The 20,736-nt window shown below is 38.0% G+C and overlaps 1 protein-coding gene across 1 annotated transcript in view; it reads right to left on the minus strand.

The window, feature by feature from the left end:
- Positions 1-17,945, minus strand: part of SRFBP1 (serum response factor binding protein 1) — a 60,670-nt gene extending 42,725 nt beyond the window's left edge. Inside the window, exon 1 of the mRNA XM_071424387.1 lies at positions 17,801-17,945. Coding sequence (XP_071280488.1) covers positions 17,801-17,830 — 30 coding nt within the window. The 5' untranslated portion in view covers positions 17,831-17,945. The remainder of the gene's footprint in view (positions 1-17,800) is intronic.
- Between the last annotated feature and the right edge of the window lie 2,791 nt (positions 17,946-20,736).

The following is a 20,736-nucleotide window of genomic DNA, read 5'->3' on the forward strand; positions in this document are numbered from 1 at the left end:
GAGGGTGATTTCTACCATATAATAAAGAACAAGTGTGCATTTAAAGACATCACAAGAACTGTATTTAACCCAGAATGCACAGCTGAGAAAGGAAGAATCTAATAGCTTCAACTACTTTGCTTTCTATTTCCAGTTATACCTGGCTCCAAAGGGTTAAAAGCCATTCCCAGAGATTTGTATTTTTGCGTGGAAATTCAATCAGACCTTCCCAATCCTGAGCATGTCCAAGCCCTTCTCGTGCCCAAAAAGAAACTGACACAGGATTACTTAATTGTACCTCTTAAGTCTTCTCTAGGGTTTTCCCATGAAGTAGTTCCATTTTGACACTGGTATTTCACTTGCAGTTACAAATTACTTTTGACTAACAAAAGTCTTTGAAGGGCTGAATCAATTCCTAAATCAGTGTTAGTGTTAGGAAAGGGCTTCTGATCACAGACATGATCCCTTTTAAATTAATGGGATGCTGTCATTGTACAAAATACAAGACAAAACACATGTACAATAGAAGAGGAAGTTATTTTAAGAGCCTCCCACATAATTAAGCTGTTCCAAAAATACCTGTTTGAAAATTTTCAAGTTTCTTTAAGAGAAATGTAAGGCACTTTTAGATAAAACATCAAGAAGGCTAGTTTAGGTTCTGAAAATCTGTATTACCACAAAACAGTCCTCATATTAGGGATGGCAGAAAAACACCAAGGAATGTGGATAAAATGACAGTGTAGGTACAATTATACATTCAAATTCACATGACTAGTCTAAGATATTTGCCTTCACATTTTTAAGACAACAGCAGCAAAGTTCTCAAACAAGCATTACATTAGAATAAAATGTTATACTTGGCCAGTTCTGAAACTTGTTTTGAGGTCTGTACAAGCAACATGACTCCAAACTAAGCTAATGTTCAGCCAATTAGAAAAACAAAAAAGGAAAGTGTGACTAAAGATTTGTAGATGTATCAAGAAAGGTACGTGTCTACTCTGAACTATGGTATCAACCGTACTTGACAAAAAAAATCCCAAAACCAAACCATTACTCAAAACAAAAAAAATCCAATGGATTGAGAGAAACACTAATATGTTTCTACCTATGACTTGTTTGAATGTATTTTATTCAAACAACACTGAAATACTAGAACATTTGTGAAGGAAAAGCTTTTTTTAATATTACCACATACAAAAGCTAATACTATATATGAAAATATCTGAAGGACCTTGAATATTTTAAATTCTTCTTAACTAAATTTAATAGAAGTAAACTTACACAGTCAGCCCCAGCTATCCAAAATGCATGAAAGCCAATAAACTAATGGACATGTTCTTTTCTTCAGAGCAGTCTGAAGCATATACAACTGCTCTTCTTGGGCTTCAGTCCACGAGGTACTGAATATTTTGGTCCTGACCCAATAATACACTTAAATTATTAAATCCTTAAACAACCAGCACTAGACAGACCAGAATTTCTTCATCCACTTCTGCTTTATGCCAGCACACAATCTACTCCTAGTTCTGGTACAAGAAAGCAGAAAAGACAAATCATTCTGTTCTCTTCAAGGAAGGACACTGCATATAACCTTATCTAGTGAAAAAACCCCTTTTATAAGAGTTTAAAACATTGTGAAATATCCATAATGTTGAACAAATACATACTCATTAAACAGAGGCCTCCAGCCTCTCCCTCAACATGGTATGGTGTCTATGAAAACTGTCTTCAACAAGACAATTTTGCAGACAACTGCAAAAATATTTCTTTTACAATTTGAAGACAATGTTCCTAAAGAAGTGTTCTGTAATTTTACAGAATAGACACATCCAAATTCAATATAAGGTGTAATATAAGGTCTCTTATGTCTTTTCTATCACTTGATGCCTGGAAAAAAAGACAGTAGTTCTGAGCTTGCTTTTCCATTTCAGTTTCTTCCTGTACTCTCCAGGCTAACAGTATTTATTTGACATGAGGGTCACATGTGAGAGTGGATAACAAGGAGAAAACATCAAGAACCAAGGCCATAAATTCTGTCCCAGGAAAAGTCTATTTTAAATATAGCCTATCATTGCTATTGACTAACTACCATTTACCAGGGTCTAGTGAATGAATGACAGGAAAAAGATGAAATTGCAGGTACAGGATATACTTGAGCCCTCATAAATTCCCTTCATGCCAAGAGAACCCTAGGAGGTTGAAATGAGAGCCTGATCTACTAAAATCAAAATGGCTCAAAGCAAAAGGAAAAAATTATTTATATATGCCTGTAGGTACACAATAGCTTTTAGATTTTACTGCAGTAAGATACTTACTTTTGAACTCCCTCAAGTTTAAACAGTGCTACTAAAGTAGAAAGGGAGAAAGTCACTAAAAATACACCAAAATCACTTGTGTTTTGTACAGTGGCCTTTTCTACAAAGTTTTACAAATTGCTTAAGTTACATATCAACAAGTGTCAAAGCAAGAAATCCAGCTTCAAAAACTCCAAACCAAGCAATAAAAAGAAAGTGAAAAGTTTAAGATAAATATTCAAGGTCTCTCCAATACCTGCAAAAAATCCATGGAACTCAGTAATGTTTCAGTTCCTACTGATCTTCTTTCCCTTTCTCATTTCAGGGCACATCAAAAGCATTGGTTTCACTTTATAGTTACTTGGCAGTCTTCTAACAAAGACATTACCATGGCAACAGAGTACTCTCAATGTTAATTTTTGGTGCTATTTGGCAATACAGAGTTTTAAAATTCAAAACACCTGCAGTTGGATCACAAATTAGCCAGAACTAACAATAGTACATAATCTTATGAGTGAATAATCTAAGTGAAAAAATGTTTCTGGCACTTCATTACAAATATGTCTCTCTGTTATCTGGAATTCCAGCTTGAAAGATCTAATGGTTTTTAGATTCTTAGGAAAAGCTAGCAATTGCCAAGTTTTATTTTTCCTTTTTTTTTTTTACAAAAAGAATCCTTGTATTACAGTATATATTTTATGCATGTCAAAATATGTGGAACTAGGCAGAAATACTTAATACAGCTTCATATATTTCATTATAAAAACACATGTAAGTAGGGTGGCAAAGGCAGCAAGAAACACAAACACAAAACACAAACATAAAACACACCTGTGAGCAGTATCAGTGCTCAGTTCTGGAACAGTTTTATACAAATATATACCGCAAAAAAGAATATATTTTAAAAAAACCAAAACAAGGTGAATTTTCAGCCAGATCAGTTTCCTGAACTGTTTTCCCTTATGGTCACATAAATGTTACCTAGCTGCAGCACAAAGAGCAAAGTAAGAACTCATAGAATACAGAGATATGGACCACAACAAATCAGATTACAAAAAATGAGCTATCTCTTAATTTAATATAAAGATCAAATCCCAACACAGAAAGTGCTAAGGAACAGAGTTTTTTCAATTACTGTTTGTGCCAACATCATGTTAATCAACACCACTGTCATGTTAATCTTGCCTTTGAGATCTGCAGCTACATAAGAACAGTTTGAATCAAGTGGTTCAATTCTATCCCAATACAAATATCAGAACATACAAAAATTCTTGAAACATGAGGTAAATTCTTCTGGATTAAATTATTTCACCCTGCTGCTCCAAGCTGACAGAAATGCCACGGTTGGCTAGAGCATCCAGAAAACAAAACACCTACAGCTTCTCAGGCCTCTGAGTGCTCACCCTGTCAGTTTTCCCAAGGGATTTGCTAAGGATGAATGAATAAAAGCACACCACCCACTTGGGCAAATTTCCACCTTCCTTCCTCACAGGAAAAGTAATGCACACACCCCTTGTAAGCTACTGTCAAACCCTTCCTCCACAGTCTGCCCATGCTGCTTTCTTTGTATTTTCTCAACTGAAGCACTGAAATGTCTGTTTCTTTATTCCATACAGCACTGTATTTCCTCCTGCATGGAGAACAGTTGTCAGTTCTAGTGCAATTTCTCCAAGCGGAAACCACAGTGAGTACTCGGAAATGCTAAAAAAGATCATTTTCATCTAAAGGTTTTGAAAAGCAATTCCAAGTATCTAAGACAGTTGGGAAGGAGTAAGGCTAGCCTAGAATTACTTGATCGTTGCCAAAGACCAAAATTCAATGGATTTACTGCTTCAAAGTCAGTGTCTCACTGATGGAGTCAGACTCCATGCTGTACTTCAGAAAGCATTCAAGTCCAAACCAGTATCATGAGATGGCTAGACACATTTCTAAACCCTAAATACACATCAGTAGTTGTAAACATCCAGATAAGAAATAACTGTTATAAACTAGCCTCAAAATGCTATATTAGAAATATAATTTCATCCACATGGAAATAGAAACTATACATGTTTTCTAAAACAGAGGACTACCAGAAGGTAATTTGTAATGGTATTTAATTGATCAGCAAGTTTGAAAACCCTGAGCTATCACTCTGCTAAAAATATTTCTGTGGAATGTTGAACAAGGATGTGATCAAGGCATTCAATACAGACAAGCTCAACTCAATGGACTTTGATGTCTAGGACTTCTTAATCAGACCAGAGCTCTAGCTAGAACTCACACGTGAATTTCATGCCTCCTTAAGCTTTGACTTTACAGAAAGACAGTAACAGCAGAACCTGCAGTGGTGACATAAGAATTACAAGGGTGAACACACATTAATAAATAGTAAGAGTGCTGAGGGCTTCTACCCCTCTTCAAATGGTGAACCTTTTAAAAGCAGCTGGAAAAGAGCACTGATCACAATGCAACATTATGAATGTCTACATTACTTGCATAATCTGAAGCATGACACCACAGCTTGACTACAGTGACTCACAAACAATCTATGTAATTTTTTTACATTAATTATATTGGTCACAAACATGTAATTATATTGGTCACAAACATGATCCACACCTGTAGAGCTGAACTGCCATGACAAAAAGAAAATTGCATCAAAACTGGATAAGAACCTTTGCCCCTAACAAATACAAAATTCAATCACAGTGATTCCAGTATTAATTTGGAGGTATGTTTGGTGGTGTGACTGCTTCGGCTTGGGATTAAGAGATGCTAGTGTAAATGGTGGTACAGCCTTCTAAGTCACCACAAAAAAATTTCAAGTCTTGAGTACTAATATGTTGCAACTATTCTCAGCTATTCTGAAAGAGCAGAATATCAAAACTGTGTATTCTGGAATTATATTTGTTAGCATGGTTTCTGAGAAAATTAGGTTTGTCAGCACACTGCTTGTCGTCAGCATCCATCTCTGGTAACTTCTGGGCTTATTAAACTGAAATCAAGGTTGACCAATCATCACAGCTCCTACATGTTTTGTGAAAACTGATAGCCATGTAGGAGTTGTGAACTAACATCAGCATGGCAGAACACAGAATTCAAGTCTTTTCCATTTTGGCTGAGAACAGTACATGCATACTCATTCATCACCAGCACATGTGGCTCTGAACCAACCACAGAACACCCTCTCCTGACTGTCTAAACAGGCAGGAAACATGGGCCATAACTACAGTTACTGAGAACACTCCAAAAGCATAACAAACAACAAAACCCAAGGATAACACAATGAAAACTAAAGAGGAATAACTCATGATCTATACTATATATACTATATGAAGTTTTATGGATACTGGACTGAAACCTGTAACATGCCAGGCCATCACTGGTTCTCAACTTACACCCACAATACATTTTATTTTTATCACATTGTTCGTACTGATGATTTAATCTTGTGATTGAAACTTCAAGGGAAATCAGAGCACGGATGACTTGCTGAATGGGATAGAAGAAGGAGAGCTTCTTCTGTGCAAGACAGTTCATGAAAGATACTTTTATAGTTACTTCAACTGCCCTCAGCTTGCACTAGTCTCACACACCAAGAGGCCAGGAAAAGAATGGGAAGCCTGTACAATGTTACAGCATCACAATATTTGACAAATATTTGTATCTCAATATTACCAGGAAAATGCATTATTATCATCTGCCATTCAACACCAACACTCATTTTGTAGTAAGACCTATTAATTTCAAAATTTGTATTACAATGTCACTATATAGTTGCTGTTATTATAATGCAAGCATAAAGGAAAAATGCAAAAAATGTTATTATAATGCAAGCATTAAGGAAAAATGGCTTCAAGTTCATTAAATGAAACAAAACAGCATCAGGAGAGGAATGATGAAGTTGGAGAAATACCTACTAAATCATGTTCCGTTTCTCCCTAAATCTGAATGATAAAAAAATTAGCTAAATACCACAATTTTTAGATTGACCATAAATATACATTTTGCCTGCATTATGAAATCTTACTATGATAAGAAAAATTACATTTGTTTTAAAATTTAAATTTAATTTTTCTTCAAACTCCTCCTCTGTAAAGTTTGTTCTCTGTCAACACAAGTATGAAGAGGCCTAAGTACTAGAAAAAGGCTGGAAGGCTATTTAGGTATGTGAAAATGCCCATAAAAAAAGGGAATGATCAACTGTCAACAAAAGGAACAGCGATCAACTTCTGCTGCTCATGCAGAAGTCCGTGTTCTGGATAGAAGCAAACCACGCCTCAAGTTACACCTTGCAACAGTTACAGCTAATTTTCACCACCACATTGATACATTTTGGAGGGATAAGCAGCTCTCTCTATTACACTCCCCTCACAGCCCAAAGAAATTTCAGTCCTGCAAGTATATTTTAAAATAACAATAGAAGTTTCTCCTCTCTAAACTGTAACTTTCAAGGCTGTGCTTCCTTGTCGGATGTTCTGATATGGCATGTATAACATTTAGAAAGACAAAGAAATAATCTATAAAAGTAGCATCACAAGACCATAACAAAAAACTTCACACAGGAAGTAAGTAGAGTGGTATGTCATGGAATGACATGGCACGATAAGAAAAGCACAGAAAGATGTTAAATCTAAAACACTGATCACATAAAAATGAGTGAGTGGACTTCCAGGAGGACAAAAAAAATTAAAAATAATAATAATAACAAAAAAAAAATCATAACCACTTTCTTCTTATGCCTGGGAAAAAAAGTTATTGAGAAACAAGTAAGAAAGATTTAGTATACACATTTTTAAAGGAAAAAATACTTTGTTAAAAAAAAGAAAAGAGAACAAGAAAATAGGGAAATCAGAAAAGATGCGTTTGTGGTTTATGACTTTCAAAGTATTTGGTACTTTTGCCTTTCTTCTTAAAAAAAAGTAAGTATCAAAATGCATCCAGTGAGTGCACGTAAGCACAACCAACTCCTGTTCAGACCTAGAGTATGCCAGTGACCAGCAAAAGCCATGGCCTCAGGAAATACACTCTGATAAAAACCTCTTATAAGGGAAATCCAAATTTGCATCACAGATCTTTTGATTTACACTTCCAAACAGGATAAATATTCAACCAAAGACTATGAAAATCACCAGAACATGAGGTAAACTTCCATTGGCTTCAAACATGCTGCAGTATGATTGGCCTGACAAATTCTGAAATACTATCCTACTTCTCACAGAAAAACTGCTCATCCCTTAAGGCACTTTCTACTATTATGTCTCTATGAATTATATTTTTTGAGGAAACTTTTTCTCAGTACTTACAGATTTATGCAACAAAAAAAAAAAAATTAAGTAGCACTACCATATAAGCTACTCTTCTGTCTTTTTGGAAGGATGGTAAGAATTCTTGCTAGTGGGAATGGAGAAATACCTTGTTACACCAGTTAGTGTTCCATATTCCCTCAAATCAGTTTAAAAAACAAGACAATTTCGTGATGAAAATTCTTCATAAACACAAACACATGGGAAAGTCTGGGTTTAAAAAAACCCCAAAAATCTAATAATCTGCATTCTTCCTAGAAGCTTCTTCATGATATCAATAGAAACTGGGGAAAAGGACAAGTATGAAAAGTAGAAGAAATAAAGTGCTTAAAATATCCCTTCCAGATGTCTGACATCTATTCATTAATTTAAATACCTTTCCATAAGTTGTTCTCCATCGGTTGCCAAGATGCCAAATCTAGAACAGATTTGTACACAACTATGCCAGTACTACTTACTAACAACTTGGAGCAATGCTTAAAGGCTCTTGCAAAACCTTTTCTGTTGTGACAGAACAAGTACTCTCACGTGTCTGGCCAATAGCACGTTCATTGTCCAGCCATTGACAATTTTTCTTCCACGCTAAGTGCTGGTTCTGTTGGGAGATTTCCTTCTTCTGAAGCTTGCTACCTTCTTCCATCTCAAGGTGCTTCTTACCAAACTGATTTCCCCTTTCCTATCCTTATAAGCTCTCCTCATTCATCTTCATCAACCTATTCTTCTTGTTTAACACACCCCATCTCCTACCCATCTTTTTTGTCTGTTCTAATATTCAAATACTTTCAAGCCCCTTCCTTCCTTCGAGCAAGCAATCACCTTAACTGCCCTTTTGTTTTATACTGTTTGGAATTCCTATTTTATCCACGTAAGGTATGCTCTCCTGTGCTATTCACAACCTCTGCAGCATTTCCTCAGTGACACCTGCCTCTGGATGAAATCCACCATTCATTCCTTTGAACCAGGTGCCTTCAGAACAGTTCTTACCAGCCTCTCATGCAAACAGCTTTTTTATCTGCTCATCTCTTGCTATATTAATGTACCCGTATATGACTTTATATTTTCTCATATGTGTCCTCATTAAACAGCAAAGAGGATTCACAGAATCATTTACATTGAAAAACCCCTTTAAGACGATAAAGCCTAACTATAAACCAAATACTGCCAAGCCAACCACTGAACCATGTCCCCAAGTGCCACATCTACACACCTTTAAATATTTCCAGGAATGATGATTCAGCCATTACCCTGAGCATCCTCTTGCAGTGTTTGACAACCCTTTAGGTGAAAAAATCTTCCCTAACAGCCAATCTGGCACAACTTGATGCCATTTCCTCTTGTCCTGTTACTTGGGAAAAGAGACGAATCTCCACCTCACTACAACCTCCTTTTAGGTAGTTGTAGAGAGTTGCCCACCTCAGCTTCTTTTTCTATGCACAGTTTCATTTGGTATTAAATGCCATATGAATAAACAGGTATCATTGTGACCCCTCTTTGCAAAGGAAATAACATAATGGTATTTTTTCAGACAAAATCAGTACAAGACTTTTAAATCCCTTTAGTTTATATGACTTGAAACACATTCAAAAGAGTCACTGAATTTAGTAGTTGGCCCCATTAATTGCTCTTTACTACTGGAGCACAAGACAAACTGAAAAGAATTTTATCATAGCATACCAATGAGGAATTGCAATGAATTCACAACTGGCTACTATTCTCTTATAGGAACATCTCCTCCCCCAAGCCCCCAGATTTGAAAGCCTATTATGAAAAAGTCTAACACCACACCTTCCCTTCTACACCTATTTCAGCCTTGCTCCCTTCTTCATTTAGCACCAAGTTCCAGACCCAGCAATGTAAAGGCTGCTGAAAGACCTCTGCAAGGACAGCAGTAAGCAATTATGCCCATTTACTGTAACAGAACTATTTTTAAATTGTATTTTACTCAGGCATATATAGCCATAAATTACATTTAATGAAAAAAACTACACTGTGTACTGCAACTACCTCACAGTTCCCTTAAAGTAAAAGTTACTAAGTTTCCCATGACCATTTGCATGTTTTTTTCATTATTGTACACTACCACACCAAGGAACCACAGATGTTTTTGCTTTATGAGAGCATCTTACTAGTCTACGTGGCCTACCACACACACTTTATATAAACCACTTGAGCTAAGAAAAAGTTTTCATTCCTGTCCTCAAGTACAGTAGTCCAATAACGGCTGTATACAACGCAGTCAGAAGTAAAAAACTGCCTTGTTAGCCATGGTTAATTGCTTCAGTAATCTGCTGAAAAAAAACTGTGTGAAGAGCAAGCAAATCAGAATTTGCTGCTAATATTAGTAAAACTGATGATGTGGCAACTCTAGAAACTTTAGAAACAGCTGCTGGAACAGTTCCTAGGGGGGAAAAAAAAAGCCACAATTCCTCAGAATTTTATCTCACAGAGTATAAGTTTGGAAATTTCATAAGCTTTCGAAAGACTTTTTCCTTAGGACATTTACATGGTCTGTAAAAGAATGTCAGCAATTTAACACTTAAACTGTTTTAAACAGAAATCAAGCTCTGTGTAGCACAACTTTCTTTTCCTTCTTCAAGAAACTGTTGTGCCTACAATTATTTATTAGTAACAAAACTAATGCAAGAATTTTTACATGCATTTCCACAGAGCTAAAATGACTCCTGCCAAGTATTTCAGAGTTTAAAAAGAAAGCCGTGTTTGCTTTCCAACTTTGCATAGACTTATAATATACAGAAAAAATACAGTGATTTGCCAGTATACTAAGAAATGAACTGATGGAAAAGATTAGCTATTTAGTTTTGAATCGTGCAGAAATTTATCTTTTCTCAGTTCTCATAACTTGTTTATATGCCTTTCCAAGACTTTAGACTGACTTTAGTGACATTTAAGAGAATGCAGAACAAGCTTCAAGGAAGTATTTAAGATCATGTGTGAGCCAGGGATACACAGGGATACACTTGGCAGTGCCAGTAGTCAGCCACAGCTTCAATTTGACCACAAAGCATCCTAGGCACCCATACTTTTTCAAAAGTATCCAAGTGCTAGCCACTCTACCTTAAGAATAATTTTGAAGTGGTCACACATGAACTTCAAGCCAGCTTAAGCTGACCAAGACACAGAGATGCTGTGATACATGTGTGAACCATACTGGCAGATAGCTCAGGAGAGAACAAGAACTGGTGTCTACCATCTGAGGAACAGCTTAGATGCTGGGCACTTAACAGAATTGAAAAAACCTGGTATAGGAGTCGAGGGTAAATGTTTCTACTTCAAGAAAATGGCTTGGCCAGCACACTGTATAGGTGCTGGATGAAATACAGCTCATAAACCACAGAGAAAATAGCAAGGGAACTTGTCGATAGACCAGCAAAAAGAATTTTTCTTAGGAGTAAAGAGTTCCGAGTTCATGTTTTTCCTTTCAGGGAGCTCATGTATTTTTTGCTAATTGTTGGATAAGCAGCCCTTGGAGCACAGTCAAGGACTTTTCCTACGGAAATGCTCCCACTGGTGAAACACATGACCAGGCTCCCCTCATTCCATAAAATCACCCTTTGCCAGACAGTAGCCCAGCAACAGTATTTGTTAATATTTGTGATTAGTGCACTCTGCTGGTCATTGAGATTCACAGGAATAAACTCACCTCAGACTGAGGGAACCTATCCATCAGCTTTCTCAATTACTGGAAAGTTTTATAACAAGCCACCAAATTAAAAATTTTCCCCCTCAGACAGCTTCATGCCTTAAAGAGAAAGACTGTATCTTGAATTATGAGCAGTTAAGATATCTCACAGCTCAGTCCAATACCAGGTAACTGGTTAGATGCCTCACCTCAAGTCTCACTCAAGTCTCACTTCTCCTTTATATGAGGAGACCAGACACAAATATGAAATTGCCCTAAGGGATTCCTCAATTACCTCATAGCCCAGGGGACAGCATAAAAATAGATCTTTGGGGGTAGCTACTTTATTTCAGTGAGATGCTGGATCACTGCACTGAACTGACTGTCCAGTATTCTGAACTGCCATAAACACGGTAGTGTCTACAGCACTCTGTCAGTGTTATCTTGAAAGTTTCCATCTAGAATTCTTTTTCATCACAGTAAGGAAGGCTTAGGAATATACTTTAAAATATCAAAACATACCTTAGGTAATAGAAGCCATTTGGATCCTTGGATCTAATACAGTAAAAATCTGAATGCTCATATCAATTTGCCCACAATAGTAAAGAGCGTTTTAAAAGAAAGCCCAGTAAAGAGCATTTTAAAAGAAAGCCCATTGAAGCATCATGCTTCAACAAGTCCCTGAGAGCGATAGGTGTTAATTTCTTAATTACTGTTGGAAATACAACTCAAATACTACACTTTCCTCTACCTATTACCAGCCTGCAACTTGTTCTTTTGCAACAGGTAAGAGACTGTTTTTTCCCCCCTTAGTCACATTTCCCATAAAATAAATATAAACTTAGTGACATACAAGAGACTGTATTACCAGGTTCAAGGAAGTATTTAAGAACACAAATTGTCAGGGATAAACAGATCTTGGCAGTGTCAGTATGCAGCCACAGCTTCAATTCTGACCACAGAGCATCCTAGGCACCTGTATACCCTGACACCACTGAAATTTTAAGATTCTTCTTTAAAGTCGATTTTTAACTAGTCTCCTAGTTAAAAATCCTAGGAACTCATTATGTGAAGCTATCAAGATTAGACAAATATAAGAGCTCATCTGGCTTCCCCTTTGAACTCTGTAGTTCTCCTGCCTCCACAGCCTTGACCGCTATTTCTGTAACAAAACACCTGCCAGACAACATAACTGTACATTATGCATCACCCTATTGTAAGTTTTTATGGTTCAATACCCTCCTTAAATTCTATGTTTATTTCACAGAAAGCCACTGCTTACAGAGAAACACATAAGTGAGATGAAATACAGCACAGCTCTATCAGCCAATCAAACAGCTCACTCACTGTGGTGGGACAGACCATCTCTCTACCTTTGCACCCATCCAACTCACGTCAAGTCCCACATTGCTGCGGCTCCCACTGGCTTGTAAGAACCCGGTAAGATTGTTACCATCAATCTGTAGCAGAAAACTACTCTAGCAACAAACTTCCTATGAGCACAGAAGTGGGAGGCAAGACCACATGGCTGGAATGGGTCAGTGAGAAGTCCCAGATTCAGAAGCAGCAAGTCCAGACATTTGTGAAACCACAGTTAGAGAATCACACTCCATCAGGGGACCCTCTCATCTGTCTGAGCTGCAAAGCAATTCTCCACAAAAAGCCTTATATTTAACATTGAAGGTGCTTCAACTCTCTCGGTTCCTATAGAATAAAATGTGAGTAAAAAAACAGATCTTGAATAAACAAGATTTTGAATTATGTATCTAATTTATCACCCTAAATCAATAAAAACACAGAGAGGTATATCACATCTGAATGACAAAACAGTCATACATAATGTTGAAGAAGGCTGAAAATACAGAAGATCTTAAGTAACTGCAAATAAATACTTTCTACAGAATGCTTCTTGCAAAAACAGTGACCATTCAAAGACTAAAAAACTTTAGGTTAATTTTATTATCAATTAAAAAATATTTAAGCATGCTAGATGTACTGTATAAAAACTAGAAATACATAATACATGAAGGACTAGCATGGGTAAATACTCAGATCTTTCACTTTTAGTGCACCTTACAAAAAACATGATGCAGTTCCTGGTTATAGAAATCAATTCAGCTTCAGGAATTAATCATCATTAATGACTCGCTCTACTTCCCCCTCCCTAATCTTTCCTGATATTCTGTTCAGACCACATTCTCTTTACTGCTATAGAGAAACTTTGGTGACCAAAAGTTATTTACTTGCAAAGGATGTACATGAACTTTCTTCAATTTGTGAATGAAGACATGTATAAATGCAATTTCAATAGCTCTTTCCTTTTTGTTTTCTGTCTTAGCTACATCTGAACACCTAAGGACAAAACACAACATCTACCCACGCTACACCAAGGCAACTCAGTCTTTATATATAAGCACTACAAATATACATTTACTTCTGCTTGCACTGTGATAAAAGATTAAATAACTACAGATATAGTTTTGTACAATTATTAAACTACAGCCAAAGCTCAAGACTGCAGTTTCAGACTTCCAGAGACTGTATGTCAGTTTCTCCCTAAGTTAAGGTTATGCTCCATGGCTTTTTGTCTGATTTTTTTCATTATCAGCCACGCTACTCATACCTGAATTTGCAATACACCAATTTAAATTCTTAATTCACATGTCCAGACTGCTTTCTAAACATGCCATGACCTAAACTGCTGCCCAGCTAATTCTGAGGCCAGGATGTCTGCCCTAAATCTAGAGTAGAAGAGCTGAGTGTTGCCATGTAGAGTATCACAACACAAAGTACTGGGACCCAAAACAATATAAATGAAATTTATCACCTTGAGCTTTATCACTAAGCTCCCTACATAACAATTTTAATTCTGGACTTTGCTTGGCAGGCTGAAAAATAGGTGTGCACACACATCATGCTCAAGGTATGTTTTTATCTTGATCCTACCTTTTAGGAAAGAAAAAGAAAAATTCCATTGTAGATGACAAGCATTATGCAGACATTAGCTTTTATTATCTAAAACCTGTAGTTTTGTAAATACAGAGAAAAACTATTTTGTCTGCATAAGATTAATTACTACAAATTTAAGAGAAAAATTCACCTGATAGCAAAGTTTTGATATCCAGTCAAGTTTGGAAAATTTGATTCACGTGTCCCACAGAAACAACTTTCAACTCTAAGAATTTGCTTTTAATAATATGATGCCTTACTACTATTCAACTTTAGCCATTACAGCATTCATGGAGGTATATATAAGAACACTTATTTTTAAAACACTGTATACAGACTTCATTTGCATTAGCTTCATGAACTTTCTGCAACATAGCTCCTTGAGGTAGCTGCAAACACAATACCATCCAAAAAAAAAGAGAATAGAAAGAGAACTGAATTTGTAGCATTAATTCAATATCATTAGCAGATTAGGACTGTAAAAGCAGAACAACATAATTTAAGAAACACAGCTGCTGAAAAAAACCCTAGAAATTTGTAGAACTCCCATTCAACAGCTTCTGTTTCATACTATTGTGTACTGCTGATCAAGAAGGATAATTTTTTCACATTAAACATGAGCTATTTCCCTTTAAACTTGCCCTTATCCATGGTAGTTGATGATTATGTGCTGCCATCTAGCAAATGTTTCCAGAAAAGTTTAACTTTGGAAGCTATTCTGTGGCAAGACACCTGACATTTCTTAGAAAGCTTTTTAAAATAGGAACCATATTCAAGACAGCAACAGGTTTTTAAAATGATTCCTTCAGCATGCATGCTTGTAAGAGTTACCACAATTGGAGAATACCATTAGACTTAATATAGACAAACCCTTCAAAACTAAGACCATATCCAGTGAATATGGAACGGCAAAACTGAAATTTTCATTCTACGACTTATGCTTTCCTTTGTTTCAGTGAACACAATGAGTAGAAAATGGTAAGAAATACTGCATTTTCTTCTTTCCCAAAAACTCTAGTCTTCACTATTTCACTTTGTTCCAATTTTGTGGTTTTTATTTCCTTTGCACCCACCCAATTCATCCAGTAATCAAAAAGCAGCAATCCCATACAGTAATACAATGCCTGCATTACAAAAAAAATTGTGTTTCTTAACCCTTTTCAATCTCAATTTTTCAGTCATGCAGTCACACTGAAACTGGACCATGCTATTTACCAGCAGCAAGATAGCTTCCTAAAATTACTGGACCTTGCTGACTGTGACCTCTGCCAAGACCTTACTTTTTTTGTTATTATCTAGGTATATATTCAATTAAACAAAAGAAATAATTTATACACTTTTGGCACAAGTCCTGCTCATTAACATGAAAATAGTGTGATATTTTGAAGCACTTACACTGCTATAAACAACTTTTCATGAAAGGAAACATTAATGAAATGTCTAAACTAATTATTTGTGAATATGATTGGTTTCTTATTATTTTCTGTCTTATTTCACCTCATCACAATAATTGCAATTTCCTCTTTTCACCCTGGATCCTTAACATCATACAGCTACCTTAAATCCCTTATTCATCCAGTCACCTAAACAGTACAACATTCTCATTCTTTGCTTCCCACAGATCAGAACAGTTGGGAGACTATTGCTCCATGGAGGTATTATTCTTTAAGCAAATTATAATTAAAAAAACCCAAAGCCCAACAACTCTTAAGGTCTCCATTCCTTTCCAATTTCTCTGAAATTAACCAGTGAGTTCAAAAGCTCTCAGAAAGGACAAAGGTATCACAGTCCACTATTTGTCTAATTTCCCCAGAGCATTTTCTAAATCATCACCATTAAATCATCATGCAATTAAATGTCCTCTAGTTTCAAAGCACACATACACCTCATGTAGAAGACACTGCAGAACAAGTAAGCTTTCTGACACTTATAACTATTTCTTAGCAACTAATATCAAACAAAAAACAGTAAGTAATTAAAATAAAGGTCAATTAACATTAAAGTAAGTGCCAGTTTATCTCACTGGGAAACATTGGTCTTAAGAATATCTGTTCTTCCTGTAAACAAAAGGTGAACCGGTAAAAAAAATTTTGAAATCTATCATCCTAGAACTCTTTAAATTCCACCATTTAGCAGGACATGGTATTTTACATTAATTAAAAGCAGAAGTCTTTCTTTGCTAGAATTAAAGCCTGAAATATATATTATCACAGAATTTCATAGAATGGTTTGGGTTAAAAAGGAGCTTAAAGACCACCTGGTTCTGACCTTGCTGCAATGGGAAGAGTCATCTCCCACCGGACCAGGTTGCTTGGAGTGCATCCAGCCTGGCCTTAAACACCTCCAGAGACGGGGCATCCACATATGCACAGCCCAACACACACTAGTGCCTCACCACCCTCACAGCATAGAATTCCTTCCTAATATCCAATCCAAATCTACTCTCTTTCAATTTAAAGCCATTCCCTCTTATACTATCTCTACATGCCTTTGAGAAAAGTCTCTCTCCAGCTTTCTTGTAGACTCCCTTCAGATAGTGGATTCCTGCAAATCCAGCAAAGACAAACAAGTTATCAGCTATATAAGGGTGACAAGGTTGTCTCTGCAACAAAAACCATCATACCTGCTGTATATGGCCCAATGGGAAAAAACCCATATGATCCCCACAGTATTGTCTGACTGTGGAAAGCTGAAGGTGCACAGAATAGAGCTGCTCCATAATTTGCTTTCCCTTAGCAAATTGGAAGAATAGACACGAAATATTATTTAATAGACTGCATTTTCAAAAGTCATCTATTTAAACATGGTGCTAATAAAATGCCTCCATTTCATCTTTATTAGAGGAAGATACGATTTTTACTCTTAAAATCTATTCTTACAAGGGCATCTCTGTAACAAATACACAGAGGGCATCTGTTATAGAGACATGAAATATCCAGGTATTGGTAAATAGCTTATTTTACATTTTATAACTATACACCACAGTCATTACTTTAGTTGTGTCAGGCTTACTGTGCACAATGATTTGCAAATATGTAACCAAAACCCATCACAAGTGAAACACACATAACCGAATTCACACTATAGTGAAGAAGAAGAAAAAAATATACTGAAATAAACATGAAATACAAACTTCTTACAGAACAAGAAGAAATTAGCTGTAACCTATTCATTTTTCATTTTCTATCTCTCCATGTCCGAGAAAATAAGGCAATATCTTTGCTATCCAGGAGGCAGGCAGCTGGGGCTTTGGTGGGTCCGCTAGATCACCTGCAAAACTTCAGTGCGAACACAAACACAGCAAGGCAAGCGTGATGGAACGACACTCGGGCTCAGGACGCCGCACCGAGGCACACGTGTCGGAATCGCGTGCCACCCCCCGCAAGTAGCTTAACTTCACCCGACGGATGTTTGCTTCCATCACAGCGGAGCCCCAGCACGATGGGACGCGTTTTCCCACGCCGACGGACGGCGCCGGTCACCTGCCGTCTCCCCCACGGCTCCTGGCCGCCACGCCGGCTGCGGGAGGCTCGGCCCCGAGCCAGTTCGCTCGCAGGGCGATCTGCTGCCGCCGCCGCCGCCCGCCGCCCCGGCCCTTCCCCGACCCAAGCCCCCCCGGCCCGCTCCCAGCGGCGCCCCGGGTATCTCACCTCGTTGTTGAGGTTCAGCACAGGAGCCATGGCGCCACAGAACCGCGCAGGCCGCTCCGAGCCCCGCACGCCGCCGCAAGAAGCGAAACCGCGCGCAGGCGCCCAAGGGCCGCGACCCCGCCTTCAACGCCGGGTTAAAGAGCTTTGATTGGGGACGCTCTCCGGGCCTCACTGGGACGGGCGGTGCGCATAGGGGGCGGATCCCGAGCCCGGCCTACCCGGAGTGTCTGGGCCTAGCCTAAGGAGGTCGCCTGGGCCCAGGTGAAACCTGAAGCTTCGTGGCGCGGGGCTGTGCTCGGCATCGCCGACCGGCCGGCTGGTTGGCTGGCTTAGTCCGGCCGATGTAGGCTTGTAGTCCTTAAACTGAAGTGGCCTCTGCCCCCACGAGTTTATCGTAGAAATATTTCTAGTTTATAGTAGAAATATTCTGGGGTTTTTGCTTTTCCCGCCTTGTTGCTGCTGAGCGGAAGGCGTTGCAGGAGTAAGCTGTGGCCGCTGCCGTAGCTCCAGACTTTGCTCCATGGACACCATGACAAAACAGCCTCCGTTTTCAAAACAGCCTCCGTTTTCAAAGTGCCTCACAATTGTAAGATTGTGTCTTCCGTTTGCGCAGAAGGAAGATTTAGGGCTGTGTAGAAACTATACGTCCTGAAGCTCTGGTTGTGTGAAATTTTATATACATAATTAATTTTAAATAGCCATGGTGAAGTGTAGCTGAGCATGTGTTTTGGACTGAGTGATGTCTCAGTCTGAAAATTTTGGCAAAGTTTCATCAGAACTTTCCTCATCATTGCCAGTTTCTTGTGATAGGAGGATTTGTTGATTTAAATTGCTACAAATATTCTTCTATTGAAACTTTTGCAAAGGCCGTGCTTAAATGTAAGCAAAGCTTAGTGTGTTTGAGAATGAATAATTTTGGGGGGTTTTTTTTGTTGTTGTTGCTGTTGTTTTTGTTGTTACTGTTTTTTGTGAAACAAAAACAAAAAATCAAACTAACAAAAAACAAAAGCAAACAACCCAAAACAAACAGAAAATCCCCCAAAATAGTTTCAGGAAATTTACCAGCAATTAGCTGGCCCCTGGATGGCACTGTTGTGCCTAGAATTCTGCTTTGAAGTCTGAATGTTTCAACAAATACAACTGTTGTCAACTGTCTCTGTAATACATTTTATCTGCAGGACCTAGCATTTGGATCTTGTTATATTTTAATATTTGATTTCTAACTGATGCTTAGGCAGTTCACTCTCCTGTGAGTGAACTGCAACAAAATCCCACTTGGCTGTGCTTTTTATCAAGCCTTGCATGCAAGTGAGGTTAGCCCAAGCCAGTCCTTTCAAAGTGTTACTTTTGAGTTCTGTTTGGGATGTTTCTGAAGGTGGTGCTGGATGTTCAGTAGCAGTCTAGATGTCGTCTGGATCAGTAAAGATCCAACTGAAAATACTTTGAGTTCATCCCGTCATCTTATAGTAAAGGAATTTTGTTCCAACAGGAGCTGAATTTAATTTAAAGTGTATGTTTGCTGAGAGTGCTTTGAGTCTCACTGCAGATGAGAGGTGTTTACCACAGCTGGTGCTTCATAAAAGTTCAGACTTGAACAGTTATATCCATACAGTATATATCCAGTTTAGCAAAAGTCAGCCAACCATCAGAGAGTGAACTTTTCTTTGTAGTACCACCAATGTCAGGCAGCTACCTGTGACCTGTGTGAGGAGGAGCTGAATTTGACTGTGTAGATTAGAACTAGATGTGATACACACCATACTGTCAATATATGTTTAAGAATTACTGGATATAATCTCACATCTAGGTTGTTTTTGTTTGCAGTGAGTGTAAAATTGGATGCAAAAAATCCAGAAGGAAAAATCTTCCAAGGAAAATAAAGAGCTCCTTTCTTTTGTCTTGGTATTTCATGCAAAAATAATCCCTACATATGCTACTCTGAGGTTCCATTGTGCATCTTAGCAAAGAGAAAGACAGAAGCAGGAACAGGAAGCCAGCTGGTTCTGTGAATCCAACCAGTGCCAGCCTGGCCTCACATCAATTAGAGTTGCTCCATCTGTGTAGCCTATCATAACTTCAATTTTCCTTTCCTCTGAACGCTGAAATAACTTGCTTTGAAAGTTTCTTGTAGGCCCCAATGACACGCTTCTGGCCCTTCTTCATCCAACAATTTTGTTTTCTTCTCACTTAGTGAGTCATTGCTTAAAATAAGTGCTTTATTTCTTTCTGCCTTTTTAAACCTCAGTGGTCGTCCAGAGTTAAGAATCTTTGTGCCTCATAGCTTCCTTGTCAGCCCTTTTGTCACACTATTTTTTGACTTAAATGCATTCTAAGTCAAGATTTTCTTGTCAGCTTGTCACAGTCAGGATGCTTTGAGGCGTTGCCCCATATAACACTTTTGTACTTTGATGCTTTGTTCTGACATTTCTTCTGTGGTGTCAGTATTTTACTCCAATATTTTGGCATATATTCACAGTGTTGGAATGCAATTTTCTGAACTATTTTCTCTCCTTTGTGAACAACTGTCTGTGTTTGCACATTGCAGGGCAGCATATATTTATGGGCTACGAAGATGATGAAGGGCCTACAGGGGGAAGCCATATGGGGAGCAGCTGAGGTGACTTGGTGTGTTCAGCCTGGAGAAGGGGAGACTGAGGGGAGACCTCACTGCAGGTACAACTTCCTCATGAGAGGAAGAGGAGGGGCAGGCACCGATCTCTTCTCTGTGGTGACAGTGACAAGACCCGAGGGAATGGCCTGAAGTTGTGTCATGGGAGGTTTAGGTTGGATATAAGAAAAGGGTTTTTCACCCAGAAGATGGCCAAACAGGCTCCCCAGGAAAGTGGTCACAGCACCAGCCTGACAGAGCTCAAGAAGTGTTTGGACAATGCTCTAAAATATGTGGGATGATTCTTGGCGTGGCCTGTGCAAGGCCA

This window comes from Agelaius tricolor, unplaced genomic scaffold, assembly GCF_023055355.1.
Source record: "Agelaius tricolor isolate 1412-34295 unplaced genomic scaffold, bAgeTri1.0.p SCAF_4, whole genome shotgun sequence".
NCBI lineage: Eukaryota > Metazoa > Chordata > Aves > Passeriformes > Icteridae > Agelaius > Agelaius tricolor.